At 44.1% G+C, this 17500-nt stretch overlaps 3 protein-coding genes across 4 annotated transcripts in view; 1 reads left to right on the top strand and 2 right to left on the bottom strand.

Annotated features, from left to right (window-relative positions):
- The window catches only part of LOC106817887 (SWI/SNF complex subunit SMARCC2-like), a 24391-nt gene extending 15060 nt beyond the window's left edge, over positions 1–9331 (bottom strand). The window contains exons 1-7 of the mRNA XM_014822596.1: positions 9208–9331; positions 8685–8712; positions 4922–4991; positions 3831–3993; positions 1959–2003; positions 962–1059; positions 114–241 (exon numbers count right to left, since the gene is read on the bottom strand). Coding sequence (XP_014678082.1) covers positions 114–241; positions 962–1059; positions 1959–2003; positions 3831–3993; positions 4922–4991; positions 8685–8712; positions 9208–9321 — 646 coding nt within the window. The 5' untranslated portion in view covers positions 9322–9331. The remainder of the gene's footprint in view (positions 1–113; positions 242–961; positions 1060–1958; positions 2004–3830; positions 3994–4921; positions 4992–8684; positions 8713–9207) is intronic.
- A 71-nt stretch (positions 9332–9402) lies between these two features.
- LOC106817889 (coatomer subunit zeta-1-like) lies at positions 9403–15682 on the top strand. Of its 2 annotated transcripts, none has more exons than XM_014822599.1 (7): positions 9403–9479; positions 10100–10168; positions 10517–10603; positions 12660–12746; positions 13163–13296; positions 13715–13805; positions 15034–15682. In XM_014822599.1, the coding sequence occupies exons 2-7, from the start codon at positions 10130–10132 to the stop codon at positions 15079–15081; spliced, it is 486 nt and encodes a 161-aa protein (XP_014678085.1). In that variant the 5' UTR covers positions 9403–9479; positions 10100–10129; the 3' UTR covers positions 15082–15682. The 2 variants fall into 2 exon arrangements, with proteins under 2 accessions (XP_014678085.1, XP_014678084.1); XM_014822598.1 differs by having other exon boundaries at positions 9406–9564.
- A 534-nt stretch (positions 15683–16216) lies between these two features.
- Positions 16217–17500, bottom strand: part of LOC106817886 (UDP-glucuronosyltransferase 1-4-like) — a 6376-nt gene continuing 5092 nt past the window's right edge. The window contains exons 2-3 of the mRNA XM_014822595.1: positions 17048–17267; positions 16217–16615 (exon numbers count right to left, since the gene is read on the bottom strand). Of these exons, the coding sequence (XP_014678081.1) occupies positions 16315–16615; positions 17048–17267 (521 nt within the window). The 3' untranslated portion in view covers positions 16217–16314. The remainder of the gene's footprint in view (positions 16616–17047; positions 17268–17500) is intronic.

The following is a 17500-nucleotide window of genomic DNA, read 5'->3' as shown; positions in this document are numbered from 1 at the left end:
GATGGAAAATTACGAAGGCAGGGAACACGGAGAGAGACGTCGACCGAGAGACAGCGTCCCCTCCCGTCTCGCGCAACGGAGAGCGGCCACCAGGTGGCGTGCCCACCACTCACGGTGCTTAGGAATGATCACTTCGCTCATCTTCGGCTCGGGCGCCGGCTCCTCCATGTCCTTCGTGAGATCCTCCTCCTCTTCCTCCTCCTTCGGCGCCTCGCGCCTCCTCACTGCGCAGCCGCGGGAGCTGCGAAAATACGATCGATGAAGCCATTCAGAGAGGAAGCCGGAAAAACGCGCGAGAGACGAGCCGGGAAGGAATCGTGAGATTTGAGCGTCCGAGGAGGAGGAAGAGGAGGGGGAAGGGGAGAGAGAGGTTGGCGTGGGAATCGTGTATTGGAGAGGAAAGGAAAAAAGTGAGCAAGCGTGACGTGCCGGGAAAGAGTCGCGAGATGCCGGGAAAGATCCCCGGCGATCGGTCAAAAGGGGAAAAGGGGAGAAGCCTGCAGGGGAACCGTGTCATCGAGAGGAAGGAGAGCGAGGAGAAGAAGAGGAGATCGAGCGTTCACCTCTCTCGCTTCGAAAGAAGCGCAAAATGTCAGGAATGATCCCCACCGATAACCTTCGAGAAGAAAGAGGAGGGGGAGGAAGTCTGGAGCACGGCAGCAGGGAAGGGGAGGGTTTTAACATCCGAGGAGGAGGAAGATCAAGGGGAAGGAGAGGGAGAGGTTGGCGTGGGAATCGTGTATTGGCGAGGACAGGAAAAAAGTGGGCAAGCGTTCACCTATCTCGTTTCGAAAGAGAGCAAAATGCCGGGAAGGATCCTAGAAGAACGAGATTCAGCAACGGGAGAAGTCCGGCAAAGAAGTTAGAAGGAGGACCGGTCAGAGGGGGGGAGGGGAGAGGGGAAGAAGTCCATGCTGGGGCGTGGCAGTGGGGAAGGGGAGGAGACAGCAACAGCGCTCACCTCTTTCGTTTCGGCTTCCTCTCGGTCGGCGACGGCGACCGCTTCCGCCGCGACTTGCTCAGCTTCCTCTTTCGTTCCGCCTCCGTCACGTTGATGATCTGAAAGAAGAAGAGAGGAACTCTTTACGAGGGGAATCCGAAAGGAAGGGAGTTAAGTTGATATAGAAAGAGAGAGAAGAGAGAGAGAGAGAGAGAGAGAGAGAGAGAGAGAGAGAGAGAGAGAGAGAGAGAGAGAGAGAGAGAGAGAGAGAGAGAGAGAAGAGAGAGAAGAGAGAGAGAGAGAGAGAGAGAGAGAGAGAGAGAGAGAGAGAGAGAGAGAGAGAAGAGAGAGAAGAGAGAGAGAGAGAGAGAGAGAGAGAGAGAAGAGAAAGAGAGAGAGCGAGAAAGAGATAGAGACAGTGAGAGAGAGAGGGAGAGAGAGAGGGGCAAAAAGGAAGAGGGAAAGAGAGGCGATAGAGAAGATCCAGTGAATTTTCGACTATCACTATCAGTTGGCATACTGTTACAGCAACATCGTTTCCACGATCGTTCTCGACGCACTTGTTTCGGATTCTTGATTAATTCTATTGGATTTCTTGATTACGGTAATTACATATTAATTTCTGGACAATCGCGAAACTAAGAGATGAGTGAGAATAAAACATGTAAAGTACGAAAGTACGAGTGTGAAAACTAAAACGTCTGCATCCGTCTCTCGGAATAGGCCAAAACAAATATATGTGGGTTACCGTTACATGCTGGAAAAAAATAGGGTAGGTAGGTAGGGAAAACATTTTATTATATTGAAATATTTATTTACGAACATGTCCGAAGGATGTGCGTTGTGCCTTTTGAAGGCAGAACTGTCCAATTCATTTTTATTTTTTTTTATTTTTTTTGACTTTAAAGAAAATTGACAATAAAAGTTTAGGGTCCGCTAGAATAAATAGGGTCGGTCCAGGAAACCGTAACCACACCTATATTTGTTTTGGCCTAAGGTAGGAAAACTCACATCTAACTGCCTGTGAGCTTTGTCCGCAGTCCTTTCTTCCTTCTCGGTCACTCTGTAAATAAATCGAAAACAGGAGATAACAAAACTTCCCCACCAACTTCTGGCGAGAGAGTACAATTTTCACACATAACGTATATTATTCATTACAAGGGTGGCGAAATTAACGGGAGTCCGGAGTCAAATACTCCCTGATTTACTGTCGGACTCCCTGATTTGATATTATGCAGGAGTCCGAGTGACTCCTGAAAATTCTTCCATTCAAACTAGTTTGTTCCAGAGGGCACGCCTCGCGGAATTACTGTTTTTTTCAGCTAATGTCCAAAGAAAATTTCCAGACATGCAACTGCATGAATTCTTCAAATAAGCACATGTAACGCGTTTATTGTTAATATCTTTAATTTGAACTTCAGACTGGCGGACTTCGTTATTTTGCGCGGACGTCCCCTCATTTTGAGGGTAAGGGAGCCGTGTAGTACTCCGCGTGTTCAAAAAGTTCATTCTACGCACTGCATTATTATCATTAATATTAATTAATAATAATATTATTATACATGTGTTATAATACATTATCGTTCTAACCGTTGATGATTATTATAGTTCTTTCGCAGGTATTGGCATATGTATAGTGTTTCTATCAGGCAGTAATGTACATTTTAGTTCTTTGCCAGGTGTTGTGCATGTTTATAATTCCTAACCAGGTGTCAGCTAATACCACATTGTTCTCACCAAATAGTTCTCATCCAGGTTTTATAGTATATTCCGATTAAAGGGAGGAGTTTTACTCTATGTTCTAGGTTATTTTTTCCAGATAATTTAAGTAGAATTACCTAGCATAAAAAATGTCATGTTGCTAACACCATTAGAAATATATTTTTTTTTAATGTTTTTTAAAACTAACGACTAACAGTTTGATTACAACGACGGTGCGCCTATCAAAGCGCACAGAGTCTGATAATTGCGGCAAAACCACTTTCCAGCCAATGGCTAGCAGCCGAGGTGTTTCTGTATGTTATTCAATTTAAAAAGCAAAGGATTGTAATATCTTATAAACGACATATAGTTTTCAGTTATAATATGGATAAATTTGCCCTAAAATGAATATCGTACGGTTAAATAGCATTTAGGTATAAATATGATTGCACTTTTGTAATTAGCCCTCGGTCTGTAACTTGCAAAATAAATGGTCAAATACGCAACTTTTTCGGGGTGGCAGCACGGTCATGGCGCCGTTCAAATTTAGTAGCGTTGATGTGTAATTAATTATAACAATTAAATTAGGTATCTGGTAACAAATACGTGTGGGTATAGACGATTTGTTATACAGTAAGTACAGTTGTATGCAGTAAAATCCTAGCGGCTAAGTCCCTTTTAGTTCCTGTCCGGGTATCATGCATGTTAGAGTTCCTACCCAGGTGTCCTGATACTATAGTGTTCCCCCAGGTGTGATGCATCCAATAGTTCTCATCCAGGTTTTAAGTATAGTACAGATCTAACCCAGATATTGTATATTTTATAGTTTCTGTAGAGCTGTCACATATAGTAACAGTTTCTCACCCAGGTATTATGTACATCAAAGTTTCTCACCCAGGCCATCCTTATAAAATTCTATGTTTGCTGTCCCCGGACCCATGATTTTTTTAGTGTGTAGGTCTTCTTCTTTTTTGTGTGAGGCATAATAGTTATTTTAAGTCTGTCCTCATGTTTGCCACACATGCTTTGTGTTTCAGTCTTAACTATGAGGAATGTAAAAAAAAATGGAACCCAAAATGTCAAAAAAAAATTGTGGGTCGCGGCTATTTTCGTGGATCGGTCGGAGAACAGCAAACACATAATTTTTTAAGGATAGCCCCAGGTGTGCATGTATATTACGGTCTCTCACCCAGGTGTCGTGAACCTTGTAGTCCTCCTCGTTCATCCACTCGTTGTACTCATCCGTGTCGAGGATCCAGCGAGCGTTGACCTCGTACGGCAACTTCTGAGCCTCGTCCACGGGCGACGCGGGCTCCTGCTCCACCTCCACGCCCGTCATCCACGTATCGTAGCTGCGGAGGGGTGGAATAGATCAGTAATAACACACACAAGCACGCACGCATGCACGCACATGCACGCATGCATGCACAGAGATGCGGACGAAGCGGGCTCCTTGTCCACCTGGTCCTGGTCATAGCTGTGGAGGGGTAGAATAGATCAGTAATAACACACACATGCATGCATGGGCTCACACACGGACGCACACGCACGCATGCACAGAGATACGGACGAAGCGGGCTCCTGGTCCACCTGGTCCTGGTCGTAGCTGTGGAGGGGTGCAATAGATCAGTGAGATGCGACTACTGGGCATCTCTGCATGCATACACACATGCTTGCGCGTACACACGGACACACACGCGCATGCACAGAGATACAGACATCCACGTGTTGTAGGTGTAGAGGAGCAGGGTTACATAGATCAACGAATCGATCAATGGCGACACATGTTATTGCTGCAGAAGGGCAGTGCCGCGCACATAGATCAGTAAAACGCGACAATTTGACAACTCTGTATGCACACGCACACACATGCATGCGCAAGCACACGCACACACACGCACGCACGCACGCACACACACGCATGCGCAAGCACACACTCATTCATGCACGGACACACACGCACGCACGCACGCACACACACGCATGCGCAAGCACACACTCATTCATGCACGGACACACACGCATGCGCAAGCACACGCACACACACGCATGCGCAAGCACACGCACAGTCGCACACACACGCATGCGCAAGCACACACTGATTCATGCACTCACGCACGCACGCACGCACGCACGCACGCACGCACGCACACACACACACACACGCATGCGCAAGCACACACTGATTCATGCACGCACACACGCATCCAGGCACGCAGGCACGCACACACACACACACACATATACACACATGCACGCAAATGCACACGGAGCAACTACCTGTCAGGCGTGAACCACCAGTGAAGCAGGATGGCCGAATCTCTCTTGATAATTGGTCTGATCCATTCTTCTGCAATGGCAACATGTAAAAAAATTCTATAACTGCACGGAGCGCTCTTTAAAACCGTAGCGACGAAGAATTATTTGTGGCCATAAAAAATAAACTTCCCGTGAACGTGCGTAGACTTCCCCTCCATCCCCAACCCCACCCCCACTCACTCACCCTCATCACTCCACGATCCACCCCTCCCACCCCACTGTTCCCATCACCACACCCCCACCTCCTTGGTGATTCAAGCTCTTTCTTATCACCTTGGAGTGTGGAGCTGCTGCGGCGTGTATGATGTTGAGGTCAAGCCTCGTCGAGGCTACCCTAACAACGTATCAGCAACCTCCCGCCTCCACCCCAGCCTTAATGCCAACCACACACCCCCTCTATCCAGCCTTCCACCGCCGTCCCGCCGCCCCTCACCTTTGTGGCGGCGGTCGTTCAAGATGCGGGTAGATTGAGTGCGTTGCTCGTCCGACTACCACTACACACACCGCTCCCCAACCACTCCCCCACCGTCCCACCTGCACCTCTACACTCACCTACCCACCATTCACCTCCCCCCTACACCTCCCCTCACACACCCACCCCCACCTCCCAACTCACCTTCATTACACCCCACCCCCAACCACTTCCCCTCACCTCCAGCTTCACCTCACACCGCTCTACCCACCTAGGCCACAACCACACCCCCTCACCAGCTTCCACCCTCCACCCTCACGACCCCTTCACCTTTCATGGCTTTTTTTTGGCTCATGTTGTCACTGGCGTTTGCGCGCTAGATGATTGGCTGTCGCTTCGTCGCGGGCGTGCTCGGTCGAACAACGACGCCCTTTGTGTCTCTGCGACGACGTCGCGCAGGCTGTCATTTTGGTGAACCGACCTTAGCGCGCTCTTTTGCGTCACGTCCGTTCCGCAGTACACCTTCTTCATCGGGAAGCTCAGCTCCGCGCCGGCACCAGCGCGCGCTCGACGTGCACGAAATATCTCGACGCTTCGCGCTCGACGTGCGCACGCCGACGGTGAAGCGATAGCCGCTGGTGTGGAGAAAGGGCTTTAGGGCGATGCAAACGTTCCTTGTCGCATGCTGTGCGGAGATGTTTTGTGTTCGGGTGAGGGCGCAGGCCTTGAGGATCGTCTGTTCTCCGGATTCTCTTTCGCTGATTTTACGTTGTACTTTCTTTTTACGCGTCTTTCCCTTTTCTTTTATTCTTTTACTCTTTTTACTTGTTGTTGTCAGACTGCAGTTTAGGGGGTCGATATAATTGATGGCCCACAAACGTGTCTTCGTCACATTACGGCTGATCGATGTTACCATTCTATTAAATTTACATTTATCTACACTGCGAATGTGTCATCGCTTTATCATATTCCTTTATTTTGCTTTGTTTATCTATCGAGCGTTAAAGTGCTCTCATCGATCAACCTTACCTCCCCGACGAAGTATTTCTAAACCTATTCCTATTATCCACCCTCCCATGCTGATTGTCCTTTGATCGCGTTTTTCAGCTATGCCTCTGCCTGCTCACTCTGGCCCGTCATTCGTTAAGTTGTCTTTTGAGTGGGCAAGTCTACCATCCTTTGCTGGTTGCTGAGTATTTGTTCGTAGGTTGACCTGGTGTGCGAGTATGTGTACATTAGTGCCCACCTGGCGTTTTGAAGTCGAGGAAGAAACTTCCTTGCGGGACAGTCGGTGTCAGAGCTCGACTTCTTTAACCTGCTTCGATTAGATCAGAGATATGATGGTGAATGCAGATCACGATATAAACAACAGAACAAACGTAAATAAAGAACACCTTCCAAAGTTTTCAATAATTCTATTTGAACGTTTCTGTATTAGAGTAACAGGAAATTTAGCAGACCTATGTGACTCCCTATGTATCGTTGCAGTATGAGCATCAGTAAGTCTATCTAGCACAGCAGCAGTAATACATCATATATGATATTGATGCTACCTTATAAGAGTTATATCTTATTAGAAAACATATGTATCCACCGATTGGAGCAACTATATTAAGCTTTGTTTTTTTAATTGTCCACACCACAAACCACTTTCAGTTCTTCTCTAGACTAAACATTGCTCGAGCCTGTCTGTTAATAGTCGTGTTATAAGGTATTTCTTCTGGTTAACAGAGTTTGCTTTATACATGCTCACTTGTTTCCAAATGCCATCCTTCTTTTAAATCTTGAATAAGCTGTAGAGACAAGACATATCTCTGAGTCCCTTTACTTTGTCTCTGGCTGGATCAAAACTTGTCACATACCTGGAATGCACACATGAATAATAACAATATTAATAATGCCAGCCATGTACCACAGGTTTTGCTCATTTAGTTGTTAAGATGTCATAGCTTTGGATTATTTTTACCAATCTTATTGCTATGGTTCCTGGGCCATGCGAAGATTGATATTTTATGAATAGAACAAAATCAGAATAGGAACTAGATCATCTCGGATGCAGCACAGACTCATCTCCAATTTGGCTTTCGTTCACGTCTTCTGAATTTTTCCCAATGTGATAGATTTTATTAATCTAATGTAATGTTAATTCAAGTGTGTCCGAAAAGATTAAATTAATTAAGTTAACTTAATTTAAATACATTGAATGTTATTCCGCGATTAGTGCGAGGCGTGCGGTGGGTGGTGAGACTTCGTGCGTTGCCCTTAGCCTTTGTGGTGTTGCGTGTTTGTAAGTCTACAGCAGTAGTATAGTAGTTAAGTCAATAATGTATCTAGTCGTGAATACAGGTGCAAGTTTACTCTGCCGTGTCAACCACACTCAGTTGACAGTGACACTGTACCATGTCATGCAGAATTACAATGGGCGCCGATCGGTTGAAGTGCACAATATTTTGACGTTTCACAAGCGATGTTTTTGAAAACAGATGCGTGTTGTAGGTATTATATGAAACTATTGCATTACTTCATCTTCAGTCACTTATGCGGACAGCATCCCCAATCATAACACGCATAAACCACTATGCATCTGTGGAAGTCTTCAATATAAATTATAATAATGTAAATTAAAGTCACGAAACTGTACCAAATCTTAATGTTTTTCTCCCTGTCTTATTTTCGTCCCGCTATTAATCACCTGTTAAATGGCGGTCAAATTGGCTCATCGGTCAACACACAAGTACACCGCACGCCCGCCCTGTGCCGTGCATCAATACAACATGTAATAAGAGAGCAGGTAGGGAAAGCGTTTATCGAAAAATTTGTCGACGCCTCGCTTCATTCTCACACCTGATTCTTAACTTAGGTGAACGTAAAACATTACTTTCCTATTCTTTATCTATGATCTATGGTGTACTATTAAATTGTTCCACTTTTTCGAATTCATAACTCTCGGCCTTGTTTTCTATACCTTACTGCCCGCCAGAGATATCTCGGTTTGAATTTATCCGTGCTATGAAAATGTTCTCTCCTTTGTTTGAAAATTTAAATTTTCCTTGAGGGTATGACGATGATGTATTTGTTTGTATACTACTGAGTAATGGCCGCAGTTGTCGATCCCGGCATGAGCTGCTGTTTCCGCGCTCTTCGCGAGCTCCGTTTCGAGGCCCGCCAGCCAAGCACAATGACGTCACACACACACACGGACTAACAGTTGATCGATCGAATCATATGCGCCGTTTAAAGATTTTTTCGGATGATACGTCCTCTTTACATTTTGCACGCGCTAGAGAACATTTCCTGCAGCGAGGTTTCTACGCAGATATCTCTGCTTTGGCGAGTACAGCTAAAGACACAAAGGCCAGAGTTATAATTCGAACAAGTGAAAACATTTATGTACACATATATAATACCGAAGCATGAGCATTTGGATGTGTTTTCGTTCTGTATCTGCTCGAAATGGAAGCGAGTGTTTAAACGAATTTTCCATCGCGCTTTCTCTACCTTGCTCTCTTATTCATTGTTGTTTGTGCACGCATAGCACAGGGCGTGCGTGCGGTTTTGTACTTGGTGTTTGCAGATGTGAGCATTACCGCATTTACAGATCGTGGATTATAGGCGAAACTAGAGTAGAGAAACATAAGCACTTTGTTACATTTCTGTGTTTATTTACCTCTTTTTTTTTATTGAGACGTTCCAAGTGCCTGTGCTGAAAACAGACTCAATCAATGACAGCGCAGGTAACAAAGAGTGAAAGACCGGTAACGGGACATAACAATAAGGAAATTTCTGATTTTACACTAAGAAACTACTTTTATTTTGCCCTAATCGGAAAGACAACCTTCTTATAGTTCCTCTGCAGCCACGATCGTATTGCATCAAAATGTGACACCGTTTCAGGCGACTCAAAGAACTTTATGTTTGGAGTACCGTCTTTCTTTCTAATGATCACCATGTTTGTGATACCGATTTTCTCGCGAGACGCGAGATTTGTTTCATTGGTTCCGCGTTCGTATCATATCATCCAATGAGACCTCGCCAGACTGTTTAGTGCGGCTCTGTGTTTCCACGTCGAATTTCATCAACAAAAATGTTACTGTGAATTTTAGTTAGGTACTGATTTTCGTCCAAAATATCTAATTAACTCCTAAGGATCACACGTGACACTAGCAGAATGGACAGGGAACTCGCGTTTCTAGTAGGTCACATTCAAATCAACGCGATCCAGGCTTTTGTAAGCGGTGTAAACTTTTTGTCATTTAGCCGGCTGACGTGTCCGATTTCATTGTGGTTGTTGACAATGTGAATGTGGTACATCATGATCATACTACTACTACTACTACTACTAGTACTACCCCACTAGGCCCTACATGTACTCGTATAAACAGTGACTACACGTTATCTTGCAAACAGTGTTAGCTGTTAGGTATTAATCCATACATTGACTGATTGCCTCAGATGGCCTTACGATTTATTCTTGTACTGACCTGCTCGTATAGCCTATAGGTGTTTGGTTGTAGAGGTGTTTCTGTTTGAACTTTGAAGAGACATAGGCCTACTTGTTTGGTTAGTGAATGCGTACAGAAATGCAAATAATGAAATTTATATAAAAATGATTGCTACGAGAGATTTTTACTTGAATCAAGCGCATACCTTCATGTAATTTGTGGTTGTAATATTCGTTTGTCATTATTTGTAGGAGCTTAATCACATAAATTCCCATTATTTTTCAGGATCCTACGCTGTACACAGTGAAGGCTATTATGATCTTAGACAATGATGGAAACAGATTATTAGCAAAGGTGATAGATCTTATTTAGTTATATGAACATTTTATCTATTTAATTTGCTCATCAAACCTGGTTTTTAGTGTATCATTACCTGCGATTGTACACACGATTGTACACGATTTTACACACGATCATTACACACGATTGTATTATTATAATCGATAAGTATTAGTCATAACAGTGTTTATATTTCATTAAATATCTTTATAATATTTAACACGTCAAGTAAAATAAATTTGTCATTCTTTGAATATCTGTACTAAATTAAATCAATCCGTATTAAAATTACAGTAGAATATTGAATCGATTTTCTTCACTATGTATTCCTTGTGGTTGTCATTACTTCATCCGTTGTTCCAGTATTATGACAGTACGTTTCCTACCTTCAAAGAGCAGAAGACATTTGAGCAAAACCTCTTCAACAAAACACACCGTGCCAACGGTAAGGTGTATATAAACCCTAACGTCCATCTTAAATCTTACGTCCTATTTAATGCTTATATCAAATCCCTCTGTATAAAATAACCTTAACCTAACCCACCTCACTGATCAGATCATTCAAATTTATTTCAGATTTAATTTCTTTCGGGCCTCAACCTATCTATTTTACCCAAAGCTGTAATCTTGAATGATAAATCCATGGTGGTGCGAAGCGATGGTGCAGAGACAGTGAGAGAGAGAGGGAGAGAGAGAGGGGCAAAAAGGAAGAGGGAAAGAGAGCGATAGAGAAGATCCAGTGAATTTTCGACTATCACTATCAGTTGGCATACTGTTACAGCAACATCGTTTCCACGATCGTTCTCAACGCACTTTGTTCGGATTTCTTGATTAATTCTATTGGATTTCTTGATTACGGTAATTACAATTAATTTCTGGACAATCGCGAAACTAAGAGATGAGTGAGAATAAAACATGTAAAGTACGAAAGTACGAGTGTGAAAACTAAAACGTCTGCATCCGTCTCTCGGAATAAGGCCAAAACAAAATATATGTGTGGTTACCGTTACATGCTGGAAAAAAATAGGGTAGGTAGGTAGGGAAAACATTTTATTATATTGAAATATTTTATTTACGAACCATGTCCGAAGGATGTGCGTTGTGCCTTTTGAAGCAGGAACTGTCCAATTCATTTTTTATTTTTTTTATTTTTTTTGACTTTAAAGAAAATTGACAATAAAATGTTTAGGGTCGCTAGGAATAAATAGGGTCGGTCAGGAAACCGTAACCACACCTATATTTTGTTTTGGCCTAAGGTAGGAAAACTCACATCGACTGCCGTGAGCTTTGTCCGCATTCCTTTCTTCCTTCTCGGGTCACTCTGTAAACAAATCGAAAACAGGAGATAACAAAACTTCCCCACCAACTTCTGGCAAGAGAGTACATTTTCACACATAACGTATATTATTCATTACAGGGTGCGAAATTAACGGGAGTCCGGAGTCAAATACTCCCTGATTTACTGTCGGACTCCCTGATTTGATATATGCGGGAGTCCGAGTGACTCCCTGAAAATTCTTCCATTCTAACTAGTTTGTTCCAGAGCACGGCCTCGCGGAATTACTGTTTTTTTCAGCTAATGTCCAAAGAAAATTTCCAGACATGCAACTGCATGAATCTTCAAAATAAGCACATGTACGCGTTATTGTTAATATCTTTAATTTTGAACTTCAGACTGCGGACTTCGTTATTTTGCTGCGGACTCCCTCATTTTGAGGGTAGGGAGTCCGTTAGACTCCCGTGTTCAAAAGTTCATTTCTACCACTGCATTATTATCATTAATATTAATAATAATAATATTATTATACATGTGTTATATACATTATCGTTCCTAACCGTTGATGATTATTATAGTTCTTTCGCAGGTATTGCATATGTTATAGTTTCTATCAGGCAGTAATATACATTTTAGTTCTTTGCCAGGTGTTGTGCATGTTATAATTCCTAACCAGGTGTCACTAATACCACATTGCTCACCCAATAGTTCTCATCCAGGTTTTATGTATATTCCATTAAAGGGAGAGTTTACTCTAGGTTCTAGGGTTATTTTCAGATAATTTAGGTTATAATTACGCTACATAAAAAGTTTCATGGTTCAATCACCATTAGAAATATTTTTTTTTAATGTTTTAAAACTAACGACTACAGTTTGATTACAACGACGGTGGCGCCACTCAAAGCGCACGATCTGATAAATTGCGCAAAACCACTTTCCAGCCAAGGGCTACAGACCGAGGGTGTTTCTTATTTATTCATTTAAAAGCAAAAGGATTGTAATATCTTATAAACGACATATAGTTTCAGTTATAATATGGATAAATTTGCCCTAAAATGAATATCGTACGGTTAAATAGCATTTAGGTATAAATATGATTGCACTTTTGTAATTAGCCCTCGGTCTGTAACGTGCAAAATAAATTGTCAAATACGCAACTTTTTCGGGGTGGCAGCACGGTCGCGGGTGTCATGGCGCCGTTCAAATTTCGTAGCGTTGATGTGTAATGAGGTGATCATGCTGGGAGGTATCACGTCTGTTTATCGTAGTAACGTCGACATCTACTTCTACGTCGTCGGCAGTTCACACGAAAACGAGGTAAAGTCGACGACGTCACCCTCAAACATTGCGCGTATACCCTCATAGGGTCATAATAGCAGATCCCTAATATAAATAAATAGCGATTCTATGTCAGAATTTGTCAGAAATCACTGTCATGGTTATTGGATCTAGAGTGGTTAAAAACAGGTAGTTTTTATACACGCCTGATGAAATCATGTCTAAAATCTTGTAACTTCTTAAATGCGATCTTAACGTTCAAGTGTTTTTATTTACTCCCGATAAAAGTATAGGTCTGAAATGTAACTTCTTAATTAAATGAGGTCTTAACGTTTAAGTTATTAGAAGTTTAGAAGTTCCGATTTTCAAACGATAATCTTTTCTATTTGCGGTCATTTCGCCTTCGTGTTGTTGCATGGTAGAGACGATCGCTGAATCCTTCTGTTATCTTGCAGTTGATCCTGGTGAGCGTACTGAACTGTCTCTTCGACACGACCACGCAGCTGCTGCGCAAGAACGTAGAGAAGCGCACCCTGATGGAGAATCTCGACACTATGTACCTCGCCGTCGATGAGATCTGCGATGGAGGGTGAGGCATCAGTTACCGTGGTTACCGTAGCCGCTGCTGCCCTGTCTTTAGACACACGACCATGTTTGCGTCGTCGCTTGCGTCGCATGATGGCTGTCGGATGTTATTAGTTTTGTGTGAGACGTGTGTCATGAGTGCATTGTTATTTCATTTACGTTTATAATCGCCTGTAGATGGTACTACCAGAAAACAGCTGGGATATGTGACAGTGCAATTGATAACTTTTCTTGTATTAATGTTGTTGTTATTGTTGTTGTTATTGTATTAATATTGTTGTTTTTATTGTTGTTGTCATAATAATGTTGTTGTAATTGGTGTTGTCGTTGTATTAATATTGTTGTAACTGTTGTTGTCATAATTGGTGTTGTTGTTGTATTGATATCATCATGACTGACACATTGTTTGGCATCGTGCGCAGGATCGTCCTGGAGTCCGATTCGTCGACCATCGTCCAGCGTGTCGCTCAGCGGTCAGAGGAACTGCCACTTGGGGAGCAGACCGTCGCACAGGTACCTGTCGCATACGCGCGCGGCCACCGCTCGTCCATGCTGTGCGCGCACCTACCGCTAATTATATATTAATGCCTGTTGTTGGGAGCACTATGCTCTCATAGTGCCCCCAACAACAGGCATTAATGTTTTTAGTGCATCACATGACTTTGCAATCTACTCGGCAAATATGAAGTGAATAAGACAAAGTTTCTTAAACGAACAATTTCAATTTGTATTAAAACACAATGCGTTAAAATAACAATGCGTCGCTCAAGCAATAGTGCCCGCTCAGGCGGGGACTATTGTTTCATAGTACCTGCGACAGTATCCAATGTAATTTTCAATGATTTATCATGTGATGCACTAATTACCAATTAGTACTTGTGGTCGAACACGCTCTCAGCTCTGTCAGCACATGCCGCACGCGCGCACGGCCACGGTCACTCGTATACGCCGCGGCAAGATCGTGAGTTGCACTGCGTGCAGTTACCGCTACGGTCGAACCCGTGTTAGCTATCAGTTCTGTAGAACGGTACGGCCGCAGGAGTACGTCGCCGCACGCGTGCGGCTGCGGTCGCTCGTACACGCCGTGGCGAGATCGCGAGTCTGCGCCGCCTGCCAGTGAAAAAAATACACGGGGGCTCGGGGCGATTTAGCCCCCGAAATGCCAAAAAGAGCCCCCGTAAATTTGCATAGAGTTCAATGCAAACCAAATTTTAGAGTGCTATTTTCATGCACGCGAGCTTGAAAAGTAGCCCCCGAAAAATAAATTTTAATTTTTTCCCTGCCGCCTGCACTTACCGCTACGGTCGCACCCACGTTAGCTATCAGTTCTGTAGAATGGAATGGCTTATCCATGAAGAACAATTGCGGTATTTCCCTTGAAGTGACAGTTGTACAGTATATTTATTGGTCGCTCCTCCACTCTGTGGTGAGATCGTGCCACGCACGCGCGCCTACTGCTACGGTTTAACCCGCGTTAGCTCGGTACTGTAGAACGTAAGCTTCCATCCGTGAAGGACGCTTGTAGTATTTCCCTCAAGTGTACAGTATATTGAAAGAGAATCCGTGAAAGCACCTAGAGCTGTAGAACAAAGGCGGTATTTTCTTGATCCTCTTGAATGAAGCGCAGTGATGTATCAGGTCCATTATTTCTATTCAAGCAAGTCTTTCTTCGGGGACTGGGACCTTTCTTTCGGGGACCTCTTTCGAGTAGATCAAAATGTGAGTTTTTTTCTATTTTCAGGTTCTACAGTCGGCCAAGGACCAGCTGAAGTGGTCGTTACTAAAGTGATTCGCCGCCACGTTTAACAAATTCAAACGGAGAGGATGGACGGACGGACGGACGCACAGATGGATCACACTCGACTCCTGGGTTCTCTCCGTGTTCCATCTGCGACGTCCCACAATATCATGTCTACAGTGTGCTCCTGCTAACAAGCAAGGCGAGACCAACCCCGGGTCACAACGATCGAAGCTCAAGTTTACACGAGAGAGATTTTTATCGCTGGGGGGTGATCAGCGTTGATGCACCGCCAATACTCACCCCGCCTCACACCACTGTCGCCGCTTCTTCGTGCGTCTAGTTTACGCGTTTCTCGATAGCAGCAATAGTGGCGGTTCACATTGCAATGTAGTCGTGTGTGTGTCTGTGGGTGCGCGTGCGTGTGTGTCGGCTGTTAGGTCATTGAGGAGCTTATTCGTGAGTTGTTGCCAGTTAGCGATTTCTGTGTGCATGAGCATGAGATTGGACCAATATGTGGGAGTGCGTTGCCACGTACTGTCAAACCTCCGTTAGCGTGACACCTCTGTAGAATGGACACCTGTCTATAAAGGTCTGTAGAATGGACACCTGTATAGAACAGACACCTCTGTATATAAAGGTCACTTGTGCTAGTGGAAACCTCTGTAGAACAGACACCTCTATAGAACAGACACCTCTATAGAACAGCCACCTCTGTATATAAAGGTAACTTGTGCTAGTGGAAACCTCTGTAGAACAGTCGCCTGTCTATAAAGGACACTTGACGTTTCCTCTTGACTGGTACTTACACGGTGAAACCATCTTTATAGAACGGTAACCTTTCTATAAAGGACACTTGAGATTTCCCTGCAGTGACCCTACGTAGATCTCCCGTAGATTCTACCTGTAGTCGAGTTTTCATCCCAGCATCACACGTGTAGGAATCTAGGCATATCACAACTGAAGAAAGTGAGATACTCTTTGTCTGGGAATCTCACAAGATAGTCGCAGTATCCGTGGTGCGTAGTAAGTTAGTAACCAACTCGATTCGTATTTTACACAGATGTTTATATCTTTAATGATGAAAATAATGCCAAGACGTTGGAAGCGTAACCACACAGTAACAGATCCGTACTAACACAACCCGTGCGTTGTAGATTTCAGTTGATAACTTGATTTATTCGCGTAGTCGTCTGAGGAGAAGTTGATGCGTTTGTCGTCTTCACGCTTTTTACGAAATCGAATAAAAACTCGATAGCCGCTTTACTCGTCCCCTTCTGCTTTTCACTCGCGTTTTTTGGCTTCATTGTTCTTTCTGTCCGTCGCTGGAGTCTCCTTTCTCTTGCGCGAAATCTTGCGACACGAGAGGAAGGCTAGGAAGCCGGTTGCCGCGGCGATCGCGACAAACAGCGTCGCTACGTCGAGCATGAAGTACTGAAAGAAATTCAAATCCATTCCCCGCGGCCGCAGATGTGCCGCCCCCTGGTGGCGAGCGACGTACTCGATCCAGTAGACTGCAGCGTCGGCCGGGCTGATTGGTTGATCTTCGTGCAGGGCTTGCAGTCTGGTAGCATTTTGCTGATAACTGTTACAATAAACACAAAATATACATGAAATCTAGTCTGCAATGTGACATGATATCCAGGGCATACACAGGGTGTTATGTGTTCAATCGTATATAGCCATGTTATATGCTGTACGCCTGGGCATGGTGTACAAGGTGTACATGATATACAGGGTTAGGGTATTATATAGACAATCTTATTGTAATGATACTCTATTATATTACATGTCATATACACTAATATAATATAATATTATATATGTGTCACGTGCTATATTCAGCCTCAGAGTATATATATAGCACATACAAGTTATCAAGAGCTAATAATACCTATATAGTTATTATTAGCTATTGAAGTTGTACATAGTCCACGATTCCTTATTCGCGATGTCTTCAAGTTTCATACTTCATTTCACAACACTGCGGAAACGCAACCCCACCCCCCATCCTCACCTCTCGTCTGCCAGCATGCTTTCGATTTGTGCCACCAGGGTCTCCACCGTCAACTCGCTCCGATCCAACATGGTCGCCATGCCTCGCGTGACGAGCCTAAGCAGCGCCACCTGGTGGTTGCCGAAGAGAGGGATTCCGAGGACGGGTACGGCGTGGCAGACCGCCTCGTGTAGGCTCAGTCCCCCGCCGTGTGTGATGAAGAGACGTGTGCTAGCGTGTGCTGCGGGAGAGTCAGAGAGTGTGGGGGAGAAAGACCACGACACAGAAGATTAGTGAGGGTGGGGGTGAAAGAGAAACTCCCTCTCTCTCTCTCTCCATAACTTTCCCCACCCTTCTCTCAATCTCCACCACTCTCCCCCACCTTTTCCTCTCATTTAACTCCACTCTCTCTGTCTGTCTGTCTCTCTCTCTCTCTCTCTCTCTCTCTCTCTCTCTCTCTCTCTCTCTCTCTCT

This window comes from Priapulus caudatus, unplaced genomic scaffold (genome assembly GCF_000485595.1).
Source record: "Priapulus caudatus unplaced genomic scaffold, Priapulus_caudatus-5.0.1 Scaffold1910, whole genome shotgun sequence".
In the NCBI taxonomy this organism is placed as follows: domain Eukaryota; kingdom Metazoa; phylum Priapulida; class Priapulimorpha; order Priapulimorphida; family Priapulidae; genus Priapulus; species Priapulus caudatus.
Note: the sequence above shows the minus strand (reverse complement) of the source record. Positions and strands in the feature narration are given on the sequence as shown.